The 18315-nt window shown below is 49.4% G+C and overlaps 9 protein-coding genes across 9 annotated transcripts; 2 read left to right on the plus strand and 7 right to left on the minus strand.

The window, feature by feature from the left end:
- Positions 1–443: 443 nt before the first annotated feature.
- On the minus strand, positions 444–996 carry K444DRAFT_713660 (uncharacterized protein; the record flags this gene model as incomplete). Its single annotated transcript, XM_024888300.1, has 1 exon — positions 444–996. Exon 1 carries the CDS (start codon positions 930–932, stop codon positions 444–446), a length of 489 nt encoding a protein of 162 aa, XP_024741358.1. The 5' UTR covers positions 933–996.
- Positions 997–1305: 309 nt separating this feature from the next.
- K444DRAFT_713664 (uncharacterized protein) lies at positions 1306–2077 on the minus strand (the record flags this gene model as incomplete). Its single annotated transcript, XM_024888301.1, has 2 exons — positions 1306–1815; positions 1862–2077. 2 exons carry the CDS (start codon positions 2075–2077, stop codon positions 1306–1308), a joined length of 726 nt encoding a protein of 241 aa, XP_024741359.1.
- Positions 2078–2271: 194 nt separating this feature from the next.
- Positions 2272–2958, minus strand: K444DRAFT_713665 (uncharacterized protein; the record flags this gene model as incomplete). The annotated part of the gene is made up of 2 exons (XM_024888302.1): positions 2272–2718; positions 2770–2958. 2 exons carry the CDS (start codon positions 2956–2958, stop codon positions 2272–2274), a joined length of 636 nt encoding a protein of 211 aa, XP_024741360.1.
- A 569-nt stretch (positions 2959–3527) lies between these two features.
- On the minus strand, positions 3528–5937 carry K444DRAFT_609017 (uncharacterized protein). Its single transcript, XM_024879496.1, has 6 exons — positions 5639–5937; positions 5571–5583; positions 5507–5516; positions 4690–5457; positions 4532–4642; positions 3528–4484 (listed from the first exon to the last, which is right to left on the minus strand). Exons 1-6 carry the CDS (start codon positions 5694–5696, stop codon positions 3666–3668), a joined length of 1779 nt encoding a protein of 592 aa, XP_024741361.1. The 5' UTR covers positions 5697–5937; the 3' UTR covers positions 3528–3665.
- Positions 5938–6367: 430 nt separating this feature from the next.
- On the plus strand, positions 6368–7336 carry K444DRAFT_303446 (uncharacterized protein). Its single transcript, XM_024871743.1, has 2 exons — positions 6368–7146; positions 7230–7336. The coding sequence occupies exon 1, from the start codon at positions 6537–6539 to the stop codon at positions 7056–7058; it is 522 nt and encodes a 173-aa protein (XP_024741362.1). The 5' UTR covers positions 6368–6536; the 3' UTR covers positions 7059–7146; positions 7230–7336.
- Positions 7337–7531: 195 nt separating this feature from the next.
- Positions 7532–9487, plus strand: K444DRAFT_625913 (uncharacterized protein; the record flags this gene model as incomplete). The annotated part of the gene is made up of 2 exons (XM_024882583.1): positions 7532–8027; positions 8079–9487. The coding sequence occupies 2 exons, from the start codon at positions 7532–7534 to the stop codon at positions 9485–9487; spliced, it is 1905 nt and encodes a 634-aa protein (XP_024741363.1).
- Positions 9488–9973: 486 nt separating this feature from the next.
- On the minus strand, positions 9974–12098 carry K444DRAFT_583158 (uncharacterized protein; the record flags this gene model as incomplete). The annotated part of the gene is made up of 1 exon (XM_024877819.1): positions 9974–12098. One exon carries the CDS (start codon positions 12096–12098, stop codon positions 10068–10070), a length of 2031 nt encoding a protein of 676 aa, XP_024741364.1. The 3' UTR covers positions 9974–10067.
- A 1045-nt stretch (positions 12099–13143) lies between these two features.
- On the minus strand, positions 13144–14007 carry K444DRAFT_303508 (uncharacterized protein). Its single transcript, XM_024871744.1, has one exon. It carries the CDS (start codon positions 13871–13873, stop codon positions 13262–13264), a length of 612 nt encoding a protein of 203 aa, XP_024741365.1. The 5' UTR covers positions 13874–14007; the 3' UTR covers positions 13144–13261.
- A 663-nt stretch (positions 14008–14670) lies between these two features.
- K444DRAFT_555012 (uncharacterized protein) lies at positions 14671–16981 on the minus strand. Its single transcript, XM_024876682.1, has 3 exons — positions 16829–16981; positions 16323–16777; positions 14671–16232 (listed from the first exon to the last, which is right to left on the minus strand). Exons 1-3 carry the CDS (start codon positions 16902–16904, stop codon positions 14754–14756), a joined length of 2010 nt encoding a protein of 669 aa, XP_024741366.1. The 5' UTR covers positions 16905–16981; the 3' UTR covers positions 14671–14753.
- Between the last annotated feature and the right edge of the window lie 1334 nt (positions 16982–18315).

An 18315-nucleotide genomic window follows, 5' to 3' on the forward strand; every position in this document is an offset into this window, starting at 1 on the left:
AAGCTTTGAACAAGCAATAATACAACTAAATCACTTAATCTAAGGCATCGACCTTGGAGTCCTTGAGGTGGACAAAGTGAAGAGGGGGGCATTGTTGACAGAAACCAAGAAAATACAGCTTGTTGCATCTTGGTGAACAGCCACTGTCCCTGACTTTATTTGAGGTACAACTGACTCCTTGTGGACAGCTAGCACACCAATCACGTCCAACTTCAACTCAAAGCTGAGAGAAGAGGTTAAGTGACACCCTTCCCTTCTATGAGAAATTCTCTGGATTCATTTGCTGAACCTAATTCTTGATATTTTGTACCGAAAGCACAGCAGATCGTCCCGGCCGGGATGGCGGTGGTTCTCATCTCTCTTGAATGACCTCATAACCACACAGCCAGAATAGGCAGACCAATAGTGAATCCATTCTTAACGAATCTATGACGATAGCCCAGCTACAGAAGATCCGTCAGTGACTTCTGGTCAGTAGCATTGAGTTTTGCAAGACCAGTGGTTGCGGAGTTCGAACTGGTAGTCGCTGGATTGTTGACAGCGACTCTCACCGAAGAAGGATGTATTTGGGATTCACCGGGAGCTGTCGAGGAGGTTGGCATTTGTTGCAATCCTATTTCGGGGTCTTGAGGCTGACGGCTGTTCTCGCTCTTGGAAGCAGCCAGACAAGTAAGCCAAGTCTTCAATCTCGTTGTAAGACAAGCGATAAACGTCTTCACGATCGAGGTAAGAAGAGTTGGCCCCTGCAACAACATATATTGCAGAATGCGCCAGCCGCTCAGTCTGCTGGCCACCTTTTTTGTATTCGAAATCCCATCGAATTCTTTACCACGAGTGGCCCACGTTTCGTCCTTATCGACTTTCATCTGAGAGACAGTTCGAGTCGCAAGGGCATGGTAATTTTGAAGCACGATTTCAACGATGTTGTTCATGTTAAAAGCTACCAGATATGTAATAAATGCGATAATTGGTGCAGTAGACGGTGTTGTTGATGCTCCAAACAGGCTAGCGACGATTGGTCAATACTGAAGACAAGAATTGGACCTACACGTGCCATGCAGAAAGAGAAGGGTAAGAAAGCTATGCTGATAAAAGTTAACAACATTACGTTTTGGCCCAATCTGGTAGCTGCTCGACTTTCTATCACACTGCTGGCATTGAACAGCTTTGCCATTCATTAGCTGGAATGTAAATCTTACTTTGAGCTCTTGCGTGCATTACTTACTCCGTTTCGAAGTTCTGTTACTTCCCCAAGTTTTCTGCTGAGGTTTGCAGAGATCATTTTCAACCTGTCTCGAATTACTCTCATTTGCCTCCGATACTCGTTAAGTCGATTCTGCTCTCTCTCCAATCCATTCGAGGTTCACCCGCCGAAGACTCTGTCGCGCTATCCATCGGGCTTCTGACACCCAGCAAGTTCTCGATCTCCTGGATATTGTCAATGACAGTATGGTTTATTTCCTTGAGTGTCGTGATTGCCCAAAAGTATCGTTTGGATCTTGAGAAAGGCTCGTCGTCGGTGAGAAGACTATCATGAGCCTCGGGATCTAGGAAAACGTCCTTTTCGACGATGATCTCATCGAAGTAGGAGAGAATACGCTCATAACCTTTCACAACAAGTGCTAGTGCTTCGAGCGAATACCTAATTAGACTTGTTAGGCCATCAGATTTCTCGATGGTCATTGGGGATAGGGCTTCACGCCAATTGAGGAAGTCTAATGGTGCAAGCTCAAGAATAGTCCAATATATCTGTGGATCGCTTGAGTGATTTCTCAAAGAATCTCTCTCGCTTTCAGAGGACGCAATGAAGGAGATCTGTGAACGTCAGTACCATATCTGTAATGAAGTGCCACTGCCATACTGAGTAAGCTCGTTGGCACAGCATCCGGTATCGTGCATTACTTTCTTCTGTGGGTAGGACCACATCGCTGTAGATTTTTCCCGCTTTCCAGTAATCGGTTTTCAAGTTATCAAGTTCACTGTTCTTTGTTGTGATGAGATCGTAGAATGCGAGTTCGATAGATATCGGTCGCGGAAAGAGGGGAAGGAGGGCGAAAATCCAGGCGAGTCCGCCCATAATAGTTTGCGGTGTCCGGGGAGGAGCGATCTTCCGTTCTCGGTAATTTTGTATTATTCTCTCAAATTTATACATAGCTATATTGGGTGGGTGCACAAGTGGGCGGAAATATGCTCGAATCTGCTCAACGATCTGCGTACGGTTAGGTGTGACGCAATTAAGTCTTGGAGTAGGGACATTTACATGAGCTGCCGCTAATTGCCTAATGTCTGGTATCTTTCTTCTGGAATTCCTGTCGAGGATGGGGACTCGACCACGGCTATGTCATCCAGATCTTTTGGCGTCTCATCCGGATCTAATATCATCTGACTAGCCTCGTCATTACAAGGATTAACAAAGTACATCTGCCTAGTCTCGTCATCAAAATGATCCACGATAGTCATGTTTCTGGCTATTGAAGACTTGGAGTCAATCGCCGTACGCAGTTCTTTGACATAGAGCCGTGCTTGTTCTGGGCCTTTTGGCATTGGCATCATCCATAGTTCTTGAAACATGAATGAAGGGAGTAAGAGTAGCGTCCTCACTTTCACAGCTTGGTCGAATGGACGCTTCAATTGATCTTGGATCAGCTCTGCACTTTTAGAAGATTGATCAAGCTTGTCTGAGGGGACCTCAGATAGATTTTGAGCTGGCCCCTTACCCTACATAAACGTTGTTAGAAATTGCCAGATTCATCAGCAACAGAAGCTTACCTTCACGTCACATTTCACGCTCTCTCCTTCTCCAGCTTCTCCTTCATTCCCTGCCTCTTCATCGCCGCGTCTTTTCAACAAGGCCGCAACACCTTTTAGCTCCACCAGAATCTCCCGAAGGAAATCTCTCGTTTCGTCTCCATCCGCCTTCTGCGAATCTGCAATTCGTGATTTCTCATCCCCCACCATGATTTTGGTAGATCTGTGGGCAGAGGGCCGTCTGCGAGCGCTGCCTGCTTGGCGGTGTTTTTCTTTTGCTCCTTATATAACGCATTAGGTTGTGTTGAAGTTTGATGGCTCGCTGGTACTAGTGATATTGTCAATGTTTGCCCTTCCACCTTAGCTAACTCGTCATCCTGCGGTATTGATTAGTCGCTTGATTGCTTCGATCTCCTTCCTTTCCCCCATCGACTTATACAACCAACTCATTCGGTTTCGCTGTATCCAACTCTTCTGGTATCGGTGGTTTGCTCATCGCTTTTGCTCGACCACCAACGCGATGACTGAGAAATTGCGTTGAGACCTGAGCGATAGTAGCACAGGGGTCGATCAAATAGAAAACTTCTCATTATAATAATGGTCAAGACAGAGCCCAAAGGAAAGTGCTAGCAACGACGCTTTGCATTGTTTCCATGCCTAAATGGGTTTCGTTGTTCGAAATAATGAATAAATGAATAAATAATAAGAAAGGAAGGTTGTCTGGTGAAAGAAAGAAAACCTAGTTTCTATGAAATTTGATATTGGAAGGCACGAAGACGAGCGGCTTATCACTGGAGATGTATGAAGCTGGGACTGCATTCAAGATTCACAAAATTAAAGCCTCACTCGACAGAGCCGCATAGTAATTGACGAGAGTGTGTACTCCGCATGCATCTATGCACAATATAAACCTCAACCTACCCAAACACAATACTAATCCCTCTCTCCTCAGAAATCTGCCTCCAGTCCACCTCTCCCTCCCCATCCTCCAACTCATCAACCCTCCTCCAAACCTCTCTCACGACCTCCCAGGCCCTGGTGATATTCGTCATCCCCTGCCTTCTCTCGATCCCACCAAATCCTTCCATTGCCAACTGCCTCTCCTCTTCATTTATCGCTTCACATGTTGCTACAAATAATGGCCATAAAAGGGCTGACATCGGTCCATCCTGACATTTCTCAGCCAGATTTACGACGTTCGAACATGCTTGCAGCGAGAGGCGGACGTGCTTTTGCACCAGGTTGTGCGAGCGGGGGAGGGTGCGGATGGTGCGGTAGAGGTAGACAAATGCGGAGTGGCGGTATGCTTCGGCGTTGTTGAGGATGCTTTGGATCCTTGTATCTTCGTGCTGCAAATCTGAAATTGCCTTATTTTCGTCTGATTCTAGGCTAGGTGGCATCGAGGACAGAGCAGGCTGCCAATTAGTGAGCGCGAGTTCGATCGCTATTGAGCTGTTCTCCAGCTCTGTGCGTAGGACCGTGGCTTCATTTGTGCGACCTGCTGCTACCGCGGCTTCGAGTTGGGTTTTGAAGGAGAGAAGGTGTGATAGGCGGTGGATTATCGGCCAAAGGTCGGTGGAGAATCCGAGGAGAGTGTCGACTGCGTTGAGTGGAGAGTCTGGTATATTACCATTAGATGATGGAGGGACTGGGAATGGTGCCGAAGTTGGTTGTGTGTTTGTGTTGGGGGACGTGCCCATTGAGAGGGCTGCTATCACATCGTAGAATCGGAATGCCTGCAGATGTCAGATTGAGATGTGAAGAATACTTGGGCATGACTTACGCGCTCTAAGAATAGAGTAGTTGGCGTTGCAATTTGAGGCCCGGACCTCATGATTGTCATGGCACCTTTGAGATGCCCGTTGACGATGTTTGAGTTCCCTCTTTGGACAAGCTGTCACACATTAGTGAATGTGTAGGGCTTGAGTTTCCAAAACTTACCACTTCGTAGTACACGAGCAACATGATAGCTCCCAGTACCTCTTCCCGGTTCGCGTGTTGATTTTGTTCTATGAGCTGAGCAAGTCCCTGCAATGCTCGATTATGAAAATCGAGTGATTTCTCCTCGTTCTCAATTCCTCTGTACTCAAGATGAGCACTCGACAGGGCAAATATCGCGTTCATGACTGGCGAGCTGGCATGCGACAGCGGTAACACCAACTGCCTGAAGGGGTTTCCCGTGTCTTCCTTAAAGACGATCAGGTGTGACAAAACATTGCAGAAATGATCCACCAGTGCTCTTCGATTTCTCCTCTCCGTAAACTCCTGGAAAACCGGCGAGCAGAATTCCAAGAGTGGGGATGCAACTGGGGAAGGCGCGATCATTGCAAGATCTGGGTATTGGCTGCGAGAACGAATAGGAGCAGAGGAGGGGCTTGGGTCCAGTGGCTCTGTCCGTATAATTTCCTCCACATCACTGCCGTTTCCATACGGTGCCTCCCATTCTATCGACGCGTCGGACTCGGGGTATTGGAATCGCGAACCCTTCCCCCATTTATGTGTACCCTCGTTGTCATCCCGATCCCGTTCGAAGAATCTTCCTGGCCATCGGTCGTTGTAAAATGCAGAGGATTCGGTCTCGTGAGAGAGAGCAGAACCTGCGAAAGATGTCCGTCTTCGTTTTCGTGGTTTGACGGGTTCATATTCGCATTTCAGACTTCGTTCCGCACATCGATCGCATTGGGGACGTTGTTCGTTGCATTTCTTCTTCTGCGCTCTATTAGTAAGGGCGGCGCATTATATCTGCATTCGCGCATACCTTTTCTTTGCTGGGAGAGAACCGAGTTAGCTTTCGTATATCAAGGTCAGGAAATGATGCTCACCAGTGTATACATCCTTTCGTCCCATCCCTGGTCAGCTGGTTCTCAACAGAAGATTGACAAATGCTTACCAGCTCTTGATCTTCTCTTTGGTGGCTTTGGAGCGGCGGTTCTCGTGTAGATGAGCATGATGCCAGCAGAGAGATCAGCGCATGATCATTCTGAACTCGACGGCGGATCAGTGTTCACCTCAGGCTGTTCTCCAATACTTGAAGATCAACCATGCATTGATATGAAGGTGTTTGCTGCGGCGATTATGCACAGGAGGCGAGTAGGGCGAATGGACGGCTGTGGTTCGTGGAGAAAGAGCCTGTCGATTATGCGGGGTATGATGAAAAGCTGCATGCTGCCCAAACCCAAAATACGAGGTGCACGTGATCTGGGGAACCATGCAACAAGATCAACTGCCTTTGTTCCCTCAGCAATCACTGGTGTTTAAAGTTTTTGTGTTTAATTAAAGCCTTTGTCTTTTGTCTTGACCCAAACTGCTTCTCTTGTCCTTTTATCAACCTCGAAGGCGCTTGAAGACTCCCCCGAGTAGGGGGCTGCTGGGCACGCGGCTGGTGCGGAGTTTGGAGACCTGACAGAGTCGGAGTTGGTTCTTAAACGGCGAGGTTCCCCGGTTCCCCCGCGTGGTGGCAGGAAAGGTTTGTCTGTCGGCACGCCGAGGCAGAGCAAAAGACGGATGTTTGCCCAGCTTGAGATCGTGACATTCGTACGTTGTAAAGGGGGCAGACGCATCGGGTTGGACTCATGTAAGGTGATCAAAAGTCACAACTAAAAGTTTAGTAGACCGGGGTGTGCACGTGCTTTCACTGTAGCAACACCCGTCTCCAACATAGCTGCATATACAGGAGTTCAATCCGATGTGCCCACCCCCTTTACGACTAGTTTGTCGCAATCAGCTCATTTGGGTAGACTCCCGTGCTCTCTGGTGGAGAACGGCAATCTCTCGGATGATTTCACGTGATGGCCTTGCTTTCCCGGCTCCTGTCGCTCCTCCTTCCTTTCTTACCACCTTTTGCACCTTCACACCCCCTTTTCTCAAGCGAGGCCGCCCCTCGGTGTGAGGTGACGCTCTGGGAGGCACAGGTATTTGAATTCTTTCATTTATCCTTCCTTGCGGCGCCCACAGTCACGGCCAGAACCTGGAACAACCCGCCCAGCCCTACAAATGTCCCTGGTTGCATGGCTTGGAGTGTGGCCGGAAACACGACAGCATGCAGCTGTCACCCACCACCAAGGCGTCTCCCCAGCCACTCACACGGAGAGGTCTTGAATCTTTGCTGCTTCCCACCCTCCACGAACCAACATCCCACCTTCACAGCCTCCAATCGTGGCCACCAGGGACCATTCCAATTGGGTACAACAATCCGAACACTGGTCCGAGAGGCTTTCCCTCTGCACTCTCACCACGATCCCCCCAATGAGAGACGCAGCACCCAGACTTGCACTTGTGATCGCCCCCAAAATGGCGATTGGAGAGGCTGATCCCCCGTCCCGAGAGTCGGATCCAGGTGGAGTGGCCGCTGGGTTGGCTGCGGGAAGATCACAGCTCTCGGAGTCCGCCATCGATCAGGTAGGGTTTTCTGTCGATCTATTGACAACCTCACTCTTCCTGTCTTTCGTCAGATCGTGAACTTACTCCTGCGCATCCTCCAGCTCGGGTTTATTATCGCAATATATGCCCGCGAGTGGCACTGTTAACGTTCGGCGCAGTCAGAGTCCAGCCCCCACGCGCTGACCTGACAGCCTGGGCAAAAGCGCCCATATCTGAGATCTCCCGCTGAGGCGCCGCGTCTGTTCTGACCGCACCTTCACGACGCAAACTTCGAATCATTCATGGAAATATCACTTTCAGATCTCGACATCAATTGTCGGTAGTGGTTGGGGAGTTGCGCATGGTGGTTGGAAGTGGCGGCGCTATCTACCCATAATCCGAGCACTTCGAGACCGAAATCGACATGTGGGGATCTGGACGATGCTGGAGCTGCACAGTTCGACTGGTAGCAGAGTACATTCGAGGACCATGGAGATCGATACCTGCCGATGCGCATAGATGTGGAACATCGATGGAACAGGGGATGGAGAACGAGAATGCAGGAGCCCGCAGAGTCCCTTCAGCAAGGAGAGCGGAGGATGGACAAAGAATACTGGGAGTCGTCGCAACACCACACTCTGTAGTAATAGTGGCATATCCGAAGATCACAGAAGGCCCTCCATTGGTCAAACGAAAGCTGGGATCGAATCACTGGGACTTGATACATGAAGGCATTCAAGGTCGAAAACGAGACGGTACGATATGTGCAACGGACCAATCATTATGCCCACAATCACTGGGTGGCGGATGTTGTCCCACGGACCGGGTGTGCGGCTTGAGTAGTTGTTATCCGAGCTCTGCTACCACTGCATCGGCTTGTGGACAGGCTGGATATTATGGCTGTGGTGTTGAAGAAGGAGGTTAGTATAATCCACCCTCACAAGACCGGCACCCTGCTGACGAATATACAGGCGGCTGTTGCCCAACGAGTTATATCTGCGGAGTGGGTAATTGTACGCCCTCCCCTGGAGTATCGTACAGTCAAACTTGTGGAGCCAACTCATACTTATGCGCGGCTTCCTTTGGCTATGGATGTTGCAAATCGGGGCGTAGTTGCTGGTACAATAGTTGCTATGCAACTTCCAGCGTAACCTTCACTGTCACCGAAACGGTGACAACAACGGATGCCAACGCAAATCCTTACACTATAACGACCACGATTACTACGGCGACGAATCCTGAACTGCCAACAGACACTCCCCCAACTGATGGAATCATTTCCCAGGTGACACCGCTAGACTCAGCTGTCCCAAAATCGGCTGCCTCTGGTGGATCGAGCAGTGGACTCACAAAACCAGAAATCGGGGGTATCATCGGTGGTGCAATCTTCATTCTACTCGCTCTTCTCGTAGCCACTTTCCTTATCCTCCACCGTCTCAGCAAAGCCATAGAAGCCACTCAAAAGGCAAATTCTGGCACCTCATCCAGTGGCCATCGATCACGCCGTTCCGGTCAACGACCGATAGACGTCGACGCTCTGTCCGTCGACCCTCTTATGATGACACCCTCAGAAGCAGGAGGCAGCATCCGTCGGCCGTCCCAATTTGCAAACAGCACCACCCAAATCCACGAGATGGAAACCAATTCGCCCCCAGTATTTAACTCTCCATTTTCACCCCGCACACCACCCTACACCCACTACCCAAAAGGCTACAAGCCCGTGTCGACCACATCCGAATCAAGATACTCAAGCTCAACACGACATGGTTCCATCGAACTGCCCACCCCTCCCTTGCAACACAACCCCAACACAGGGTATTTCGACCTCCCCCCTCAATCCGCGCGCAATCGCGGCTCGGCAGATTCTACACCGTCTGCAATGACAAGAAGGCCAAGCCATAGCCGCCAATGGAGCAACTCGTCCGATCAAAGCCAAGTCAGCCAAGCCTCCAACTCCTCCAACCCAACAGAGCTCGATGCCGGCAAAGACGGCGTGAAGGCCACCCCGCGACGCTCATCAGGCTCGTCCTTCACAAAAGCCCTCCACGAACTCGGCGTAGGAATGACGCGAATGGTCTCTTTCCGCCGACGCAGCGATCCGCCCGTCCTAACCGGCGGTCCTGTACGAAACGAGAAGCCTGACTGGATGACGAATACGGCGTATAATGGAGCAGGGCAGGCGCTAGGCCATATTCCTGAGGCAGGGGAGAGCAGGATTAATCTTGAAGGGGAGGGAGGGATAAGTAATGCGCAGATGAGGGAGGCTACGTTGAAGGACTCGCAGAGTCCGATTGTGAAGGAGGGGACGAAGGTGTTTAGTCAGGAGATTACTGGGGGTGAGGTCCCTGAGTTTTTGATGGGGAATGAACCTGGGCGTTGAAGGATGAATACGAAGGTATGAATATATAGATGGATGGAGTTGGGAGTTTGTGTTTGCCGTGTGAGCGATTGATGAGTACATATTAATGTATTGCCTATAATGAATGAAAATATTTTCGATGAAGCCCTGGTGTCAACGAATAGTGCATCCAGTATGGCGAGTGTGATGTCTATGTCCCCTACTGGGCCCTGCCGACCCCGCTGCCGGTGTTTAATATTGAGTATCCTCCGCATAAAGGCAAGACGCGGGCGGCGGCCCATGCTGAGAAGACGTCGGATGCTTCGATGAAGCTGCGTTCTGAGAATCTGGTTACGAATCTGAGGAACTATCCCACGGTGAACTGTGGGGGTGGCGAGATGCAAGAAGAATGGCCAGATGCCGACTGTGCCGAAGGTGGGACTGTTGATTCTTGCGGATTGCGTTGACTCGAGCTAGAGATTTCACTTTCAAAGAGATATATGTTGAACTATCAACAGTTTGTACTGTACATAGCATTTACTGGCGGCTTGTGTACAACGAATTCCTTCCAATCGCTGACACAACTCTCCACAAAGGTTCCATCATACCATCTCACAACCTCCTACGGAAGCAGTTTCTCGCCCTCCCTCTCCACCCACCCCTCCGTCCTATACGCCCCAAGCGGCACCGGCAATTCTCCACTGTACCCCACCTCCCCCCTTGCCGTCTCCAACTTCCTCGTCACCTTCCCGACCATCTTCGCAATCCACCTATCATTGACCACCCCACCCACAACCGTTCTCTTAACGCCATCCTTCAGGCCCCCCTTAACCTTCTTCCCAAACCGCACAATCCCATTCACCTCCTGCTCCTCCATATCGCTCTCTTCTCTCTCTTTCACCTTCTCCATCTCTACGACTTTCGTCGCTTTCACGAGTGCGGCGATGAAATCGAGGAGCTCTTGGTCGAAGCAGGCGGGGAGCCGGGCGTGCACTGAGAGCTTGACGTTCGTTTCGTCTTTCTTTGCTTGTTTGAGTTCGTGTTCGGCTTGTATTATTTTGGGCTTGCCGTCTGCTTCGTCTACTTGCTTTTCGAGGTCGCTCTTATGGTCTTTCGATGGAACTGGAGGCAGGAGGTGTTCGTGGTGCGGAAGTAAGAAGCTGGGGACGATGAAAGTGGCGTCTGCGCCGCCGAGGCGGATGACTTGTTTTAAGTCCAGCTGAGCAGGCAACGCGCGGTAAGACATCACGTCGTCGAAGACGAGTTGGCAGCGAATATCGTATGTGGGTATGAAGGGAACCGATGCGATCCCTGTAATTCCAGAAAGCCCAACAGCGAAGTTCGCATATGAGAGCCAAGAGGAAATTCTCTTTTTGAGATTGGCGATTTCGTGGTCTTGATCTGCGTAGTCTAGGAAGACCTTCTCAACAAGCATGCTGTCAATCCATCGACCTGAGGCTGTGGCTGTGATGGAGGAGATTTTCACGGGGTGGAAATAATTGAGTGGATTGAGAAGGAGGCGGAGGAGCATTGGGAGCCGGTGCATGAAGCCGCGGATATATGGTGGTGCGAGGTTTTGTAAAGTCGTAACTTTGATGGATCGTTGGGGCGGGTGGGGAACTGAAGGTTTACTGTGCAGCTGGGAGCAGATTGCTGCTCTGACCGCGTTGTCGTCTGTCGAGTCGAAACCCCTCTCTTCACCTGGAACCTTCTTCGTGATCTTCTTGACGTATTGCCGAACTTCGTAGATACAGTTCGTTTCCTCAATGACCTTGACCATCTTCTGGTATCGGCCATTTGCCTCTTCGTTATCTGGAGACAGCTTCTTCATTCCCTTCAAGCCCTCCTTCGCCACAACATCCTCAGGTGGACTCCCGTCCGTCATCTGATCCATCATCTTGACCTTTTCTACTTCTACCGAAGACGAACTCCTCGTATCCCCCTCTCTCGACGCAGCTTTCAACAACGCCGTACCTTCAGCAAAGACCGCGTCCCCATCAGCGTCTTTTGTGCTACCCTCCAACTGCCCAAATGTCATCTCATACTGCCCACCCTTCAAATTCGCAAAGCAATCGCCAATCTCAACCCCCCTGAACAACTTAACCTTCACCATTTCACTCTGGATCGCGAGTTCCATATCATCGCTCAACTTGATGCCGACCTCTACGCCATGAACCACGAAACTGAGGCTACTGAGCGAGAAAGTGATGCCTCTCAAAACCATCAAGCCATCAACCTCGGTATCGATTTCCAACGCGGGGATGTCGAAGAAAGCAATCTTATCATCGATGAAGTGCAGTTGTTTCAGCAGTCTCCTCGAATTTTTCCTCGCAAAATCTCCGACGGCGACGAATTGAAAAAGGCAAACAAGAAAACACGCCGGATAGCAAATGGCCGCGAATACATAGTAGAGGAGCCATGATGTCGAACATATTGCGTATATCAGGTGCAAGGTGGTGAAGAGAGGCCATAGGTGAAATGAAGGTAAGACTCGATAATCACGAACATCTCCGGCGAGAATGAAGAATTGGAGCAGTGGTTGGCCAGATATGAGCCATCGTCGAGGCCATTGGTAAAAGATTGCGAGGAGGAGAGTGAGAGTTGCGAAGATTATTGGATCTTTGACAGTCCGTTCAAGCCGCGTGGACTTCATTGGCGGGGGGAGCGAGGCAAGGATGACCTCGCCTTATCCCGGTTGGTGGGTTTGGGATGATCGTTGTTTGGTGGAAGCTGGGATTGGAGCGAGAAGGATCGACCGGCAAAGAAAATGGAGTTCTTCTTGACGAGACTTAAAGGTCGTTTGAAGAACCAAATCAATAGAAGGAAGAAAGGAAAATTATATCAATTTTCAGAAGGAAGTGGTCCTTTTGAGGTATGGTTGTCATGGTTGGTTCTAGACCGACTACGTCATTGCATCCAGAGGGAACGCGTCACGTGATAGTCATTCCTCAACCACTCCCAAATTCGAGAGCTTTGAGAATAGCGACTTGTTTTATTTAGGCATATTTGGAAATAACAAGACACTGCTATCCGCTGCAGTCGTTATCAGTGCCAGCCTGATAACTGTATCCGGAAACAAGACCCTCAATCGAACGCCTGCTCCCCAGTGTACAGATCCTCATGCTGCCTGGCCTTGATCACTGGGGCAACACCTCCCACGAATATATCCTTGTGTGTCTCCAGACCATGCTCCAAGTCCCCTCGTATTCCTTCGAGTTCTTCGTCGGTTGGCACAAAATCCACTATTCCATCACCAGTCAATAGTACCGTCTTGAGACCAGGGAAGTGCGAGATCAGCGCGCCGAGCTGCTTTGTGCGGAATTTATTGGTTGGATCCCACCACACATGTCTAACTTCGAGCTGCCGAATCTTACTGAATGCCTCGGTTGGAATGCATTCCTTGATGTGGTTGAACCATTTCGAATACCGCAGACGCTCGGTAACAGCTGGCGGCTCTCTGACGAAAACCGAATCCAGTGAGGGGTTCACCCATCCCGGGCTGTACTTTCTCAATTGCGATTCATCCATATACTCCCGAGTGACATGGTCAAGGCAGCTTGATGGTATGTATATGGCGTAGTATGATCTGAGCGTTTCTTCCCGGCTCTCCCGGTTGACGGCAAGAGTGACTGGGACATAAGGCTCCGGCGGCTTATCCATTCTTTTCCGTGCCACTCCCACTCCCAAGGTGGCTCGGTAGTATGGGTAGAGGTCGAGCTCGACATGGCGTTTGACAAAGGTGCAGTTCCATACTTTGAGGCGGACTGGCGGAAGATTTCGAGTTAGCATTACTTCTTTGAAATGGATTTGAGAGGATTAAGTTTGATCCAAGAGCAGTTGACATCGTTTGGGTGGAGGAACATGTTTCACAGCTCCCGAATTGATCTGGAACGAGAAGGAATAACTCGGAGAATGCCTACTTTCAATGGGAAACTTTGGGAAGATGACGAATTTGCGGTCTTGGCCCACGGCGACCAGAGTGTTGCATTGTCCAGAGGTTTCTTTTCCGTCCAATGCCACTGTGGAAGACGGCTTCATATCTTGCGTACTAGTGGTACTATTCTTTTCGATGACATTCTGGGCAGAGTCTGAGCATTCGGTGATTTTGGAGGTCGTATTGTCTTCGGAATCGATGACATTCTTTGACGTAGCAACTTGTAAATAGAGGGCCTCGTTGGTACCTTTCTCGTCGAGGCGGGCGCTGGAAGAAGAGTTCTCTTTGGGATTGATTGTGTTGATTGATTTCGCAACCGGTAGGTCGGGAGTGTGACTCTGTTGAGGACCGTTCACTTCTGAAATACTACGGCCGGTGGCATTGTTGACTTCGGAAGAGGACGTTGCTTGCTGAAGCTGTTGTTGGTACGACGGATCATCCATGATAACAAGACGTTGTGAGACGCTTCGAGATGCAGGAGTCCATGGGCACATGGAGTTGGATGTGGTGTTGATTGTGAAATTAGCTGTCGAAGGGAAGTAAAGTATTTGTTTGTGCGAGAAAAGATCGAATTCAGCCTCGCTTAAGTTAGGGGTAATCGTGCTGGTATAGCAGCGAGCGATTGAAAACGTTCGCTTTCAACATTTCTCTTAACGGCTTCACCAAACACTTGTGGCTCCTACTTGTTATTCTTTGCAAGTAGACAATTCCTCCTTCTTTATTCCCAAAAGCTAGCTTTGTCCACCAATAGCTTACGTCCAGGCTCTCCGGCCCAATGCTACATACATGCTTCGGGCCAGGATCCCTTTCTCTTTCTCCTCTTTCACCTTCTCCACTGCTCACCGGGGAAACTTCGAATATACCACTCTCGACCTTTCGAATCTCGTTGCCCACTATTGCTTCCAATTCCATCTTCATCTCCAATCTACAAAACAAGTTGCGCCAGGCTCTGAGTCATCGCCACACCCCATATTCCCTCTATGTATGGAATTTTCGGATCTTGTAGCAGTTCCAGAGCCTGTTGGGGATTGTAGGCAAGTAAATCCCAGAAATAGCATAGAAAAGTGGCCGGACAACCCCTGTATTGAAAGAATATGTTTCAAAATGTGTTGTGCACAATAAGTGAATAAGCCTCTTGAGATTAGAAAGCACCCTACTGAATTCCGGTATTACAATATCGAGCAAGCCTTACGGTTTCGTGGTTACGATGGTCGTGATGGCGAGACACGTGAAGTGGAGTTGCAATAGTTCAATACCAGTCGCTTTGCATACAGAAAGTCGACATCCCTATCTCGCGTCAAAAGCCTGAAAAGCGCCCTGCCAAGAGGTGAGGTCTTCCGAGACCTTTTGGTATTGATGAAGCGAGCGTCTAGTTTAAATTAATTCATATGGCCGAATGTCAACGCCCACTACGAGTACTTCCTCCGCATTATCGAGGCCGGAGACTTTCATTTTTATCCCGACTCTACTTCTTGCAATCTCCCCACTAGCCAAATCCTCCTTCACAAAGACTTTCCGTATACCATCCTCCCCAGGCTCACTTCGAAACCTTTTAAACCTTGGGTCTTCAAGATGTATTTTCCCAGAGGGGTGATAACGGTACGCGTCAAAGAAGCTATTTTCCTCCTCCACGAATGTCGTGACATGCTCGTATCCATGAGGAAACTCGCCTAGAACGGCCTTGCCTTCCATGAGATTCTGCAGATAGCATTCGCCCACTACACGATACCGGGTAATTGGGTTTCCCCTATGCCACATCTGTAAAGGACGCAAAACCATAGGTGAGAAACAGCCAGGGAGCAGCGCTATCACATCTGCGCTAGTTGCCAATGGAGGACCAAGTCCAATAACACCATCCGTGGTAGAGAATATTGACCGGTACCTGCAATAGCCTAGCGCGTAATCCAGGTATTTGAAAGTCCCTTTAGATAGTGATATCTTGGTGCCCCAATCTGATCTAAGAATGTCTCGCAATCCACGTTTGGCCTCTCGCCGATTCGGTAGGATTGCCGAGTCTTGATCTTCCAGGATGTCAGAAAATGAATCGCAGCACAATGTTCGGTAGAAGATCTCAAGGCGTTGCTCGAAAGTTTCAAGAAGCGTCATACGCTGCGGGAGGATGGCCTTGAGAGCGATTACGAAGTCGTCGACCGTGGATGCTGCCGAAAGCTGGGTGGGAAAGACCCCGGAGATTTTGGCCACCTCAATCCCCATGACTCTCAGGATGCCGTTGTCAATTACGCTCACATCAGAGTTCGAGAAACCAGTGGCCCCAAGTCCGTCAGAAGTCATAAGGGGCTCGCATTTGTTCTCGCGTGACCAATCTGGCACCCATGATGGGCCGTTTGAGGCTGGATCGTGCATCTCACAATACGCTAATAGCTTGAGATTGCCGTACGTGTGCTGCTTCTTCATATAAGATGTAAACATGTCTTGATACACTTCTGCAATTGGCTTTTCGTAGTCGGGGACGATATCGTACTTCTGATCAAGAAGGCCAAGCAGAGCGTATATACGATCTCGCGGATCCGTGCATTTGCATCGCCTGGTCTGCGTCAAGAGATCTTCAAAAGATGGAAATAACCCACCGGTGCAAAGGGCACGAACATGCCGCCGGCGTTCTTTGAAGATTGGGCCGTAGGTGAGTAGGCCGATTTCCTTATCGTCGACGGTTTTGAGCCATAGTGTCTCTACGGCTTTTCTAAAGGCCGGCCATGACAGCTTATGAAAGCCACATAGGAGAACTGCGCTTTGCGCTAATCTGATCTCTTGCTGTATCCAAAGTCGCTCAAACCAAGGCCTACCAAACAGATGGCATAGAGGCATGAGTTCCACTTTTGTGTATGGGAGGGGCTGCTTTGTGTGCCACCAGTGGGATTCTGGATTCCGCCGACTAGAAGTAGCACCTTTGGGAGGCATCAACATATGGCCCTTGAAATCAACCTCAACCTTGGTGCTCAAATCCCTTAATACGTCGAGTGCCAAAGTGCTGTTGTCTGCCTCAGGCCCAACCCAAACCAGCACATTCTTCGTAAGGCTGTAGATATCGGTCATCCTTGGAACCTGCTTGCTTCGTTCTTGAATATCCTGTTGGTTCACACAAATTGCATCGATCCATAAGACCCGAGGTCTATCGATGTACCGAAGATGCTGCAAGGCACATTCTAAGTTCCGTGTAATAGGCAAGAACTGCAGTGACCTGGATGGGACACTGAAAAAAATGTTGACAGGATGGTCTGGAGAGCCCCATGTGTAGGATAAAGCCTCGAAGTCCGGTATAGAATCATGTGCCAGAATGGTAGCTCCAAGCTGAACATAGATAGATGTACCAAAGGGACCAGGAAGCAAATTTAGGAGCCGAATCTGCTGACCTGCCAAAGGACAGTACTCGTATAGTGCTGCAGAAGTTAGGGATAGGATAAATCGACATTATCACAAGAGAGCCTTACTTGTTGTGGGTGATTGTGCTGTGCGCCGAAGAGGAGGGGGAGAGATGCGCCCGAATTGCTGACTCCTATACTCCATTTTGGTTTGCCAGTAATGTAAAGTAAAGTGAGTAGCTGGACTAGCGACATGTAAGTGTCGGGGGAAATTTAAAAATCAAGCTGTTCAAGTTTGTACTAAGGTTCGGAGTACAAGCGCCGAGTATATTTTCATACTACGGTGAGCATTTGTCACCTGATTGGCAGCGCCCGAGGGCTGGTCACGTGCCTTTCTCACAGCTCCTGAGAAGAGTTTTGTGCGGGAACTATTGGGTTAAAAGGGGTCAGCGACTGCATTTCTTAACACCAAATGCAAATGAGGAAGGATGGAAGGGAAATAGAGGATGGAGAGATTAAGAACGGTGAGATGGGAGCTGAACATCTGCTGTCCCTTGTCGGAGTGAACGAGCTTGGTGTTGAGAAAGTTTGAAGAGCGTAACTTTAGGCTCCGGAGATCTTTAGAGGCACTGGTGGTTGAAGAGGCATTTGATGTGACAGGGAGGATTTTATAGGAAAACATATGAGACGCGTGGGAGATGTATTAGTTGACGTCAATGTTATTGCTTGGATTGCTGAGGAATATCTGCTGATCAAGTGCCTGAAAGTTCAGTACAATCTCTCCCCTTTCTTTCTCCATGTGGCTGCTTTGACTCTATACTGAATTCGCCGATACCTTCGCCACGTACCATGCTACCCCCCCTCCCCCGGTAGCCTCCAGCATTAATTCCTCCTCGCCACCTTCGTTTCAGGAGTGCTATACAGAGAGCGCCATTCTTCCTTATCCCAATACCGAACTTGCACCTCCGGTGCCTTGCCTCCTACGTAGCTATCCTTATGACTGTCCACAAACTCCTGCATATTCTCTCTGCAATCCCCCAAGGTCCACAACTCATCAGGAGAGTCCATTATGGGACAAGTGTTAAGTTGTGTGAGGCAAAGCATCTTCAGGCTGGTAAAGCGTAAGCAGCCAATCCAAAGTACAGCAGTGTGCGAAACTGGCTTCTGAAGTGCCCCGTAGCATACGCTGTAACCCAATTTTGCTTGGCAGAATCCAAGGCGGTGTCACAAACATTAGGGCCTGCGCCTTCGTAAAACTCCTTTTTTAGCGGGAACACGAAAACCCGGCTAGCGCAAAATCGCGATTCCACGACCCTTTGGCCACAATACTAAATATTATCTAAATTATAAGAGCTCTTAGAATTTAAAGTTTGACATATTGCGATTAACTGAAGCCTAATGTCTCTACTTTTAAATAAGTAATAGTAAAGTTATTTAAGAAAAGGCAAAAGGCGAATTTTTCGCCTCGCGCGGCCTTGTGCGGGAATGTGTAAAACGACACCCCATGGGGTGTCGATTGGGGGGTCGATTGGGGGCCACCACGTGATGAGGTACTTAACAAATTTCTCGCTTAGGATCAATACTGGATCAATACGGATCGATCCTACCAATACTAA

The sequence above is a fragment of the Hyaloscypha bicolor genome (assembly GCF_002865645.1).
Source record: "Hyaloscypha bicolor E unplaced genomic scaffold K444scaffold_24, whole genome shotgun sequence".
Lineage (NCBI taxonomy): Eukaryota > Fungi > Ascomycota > Leotiomycetes > Helotiales > Hyaloscyphaceae > Hyaloscypha > Hyaloscypha bicolor.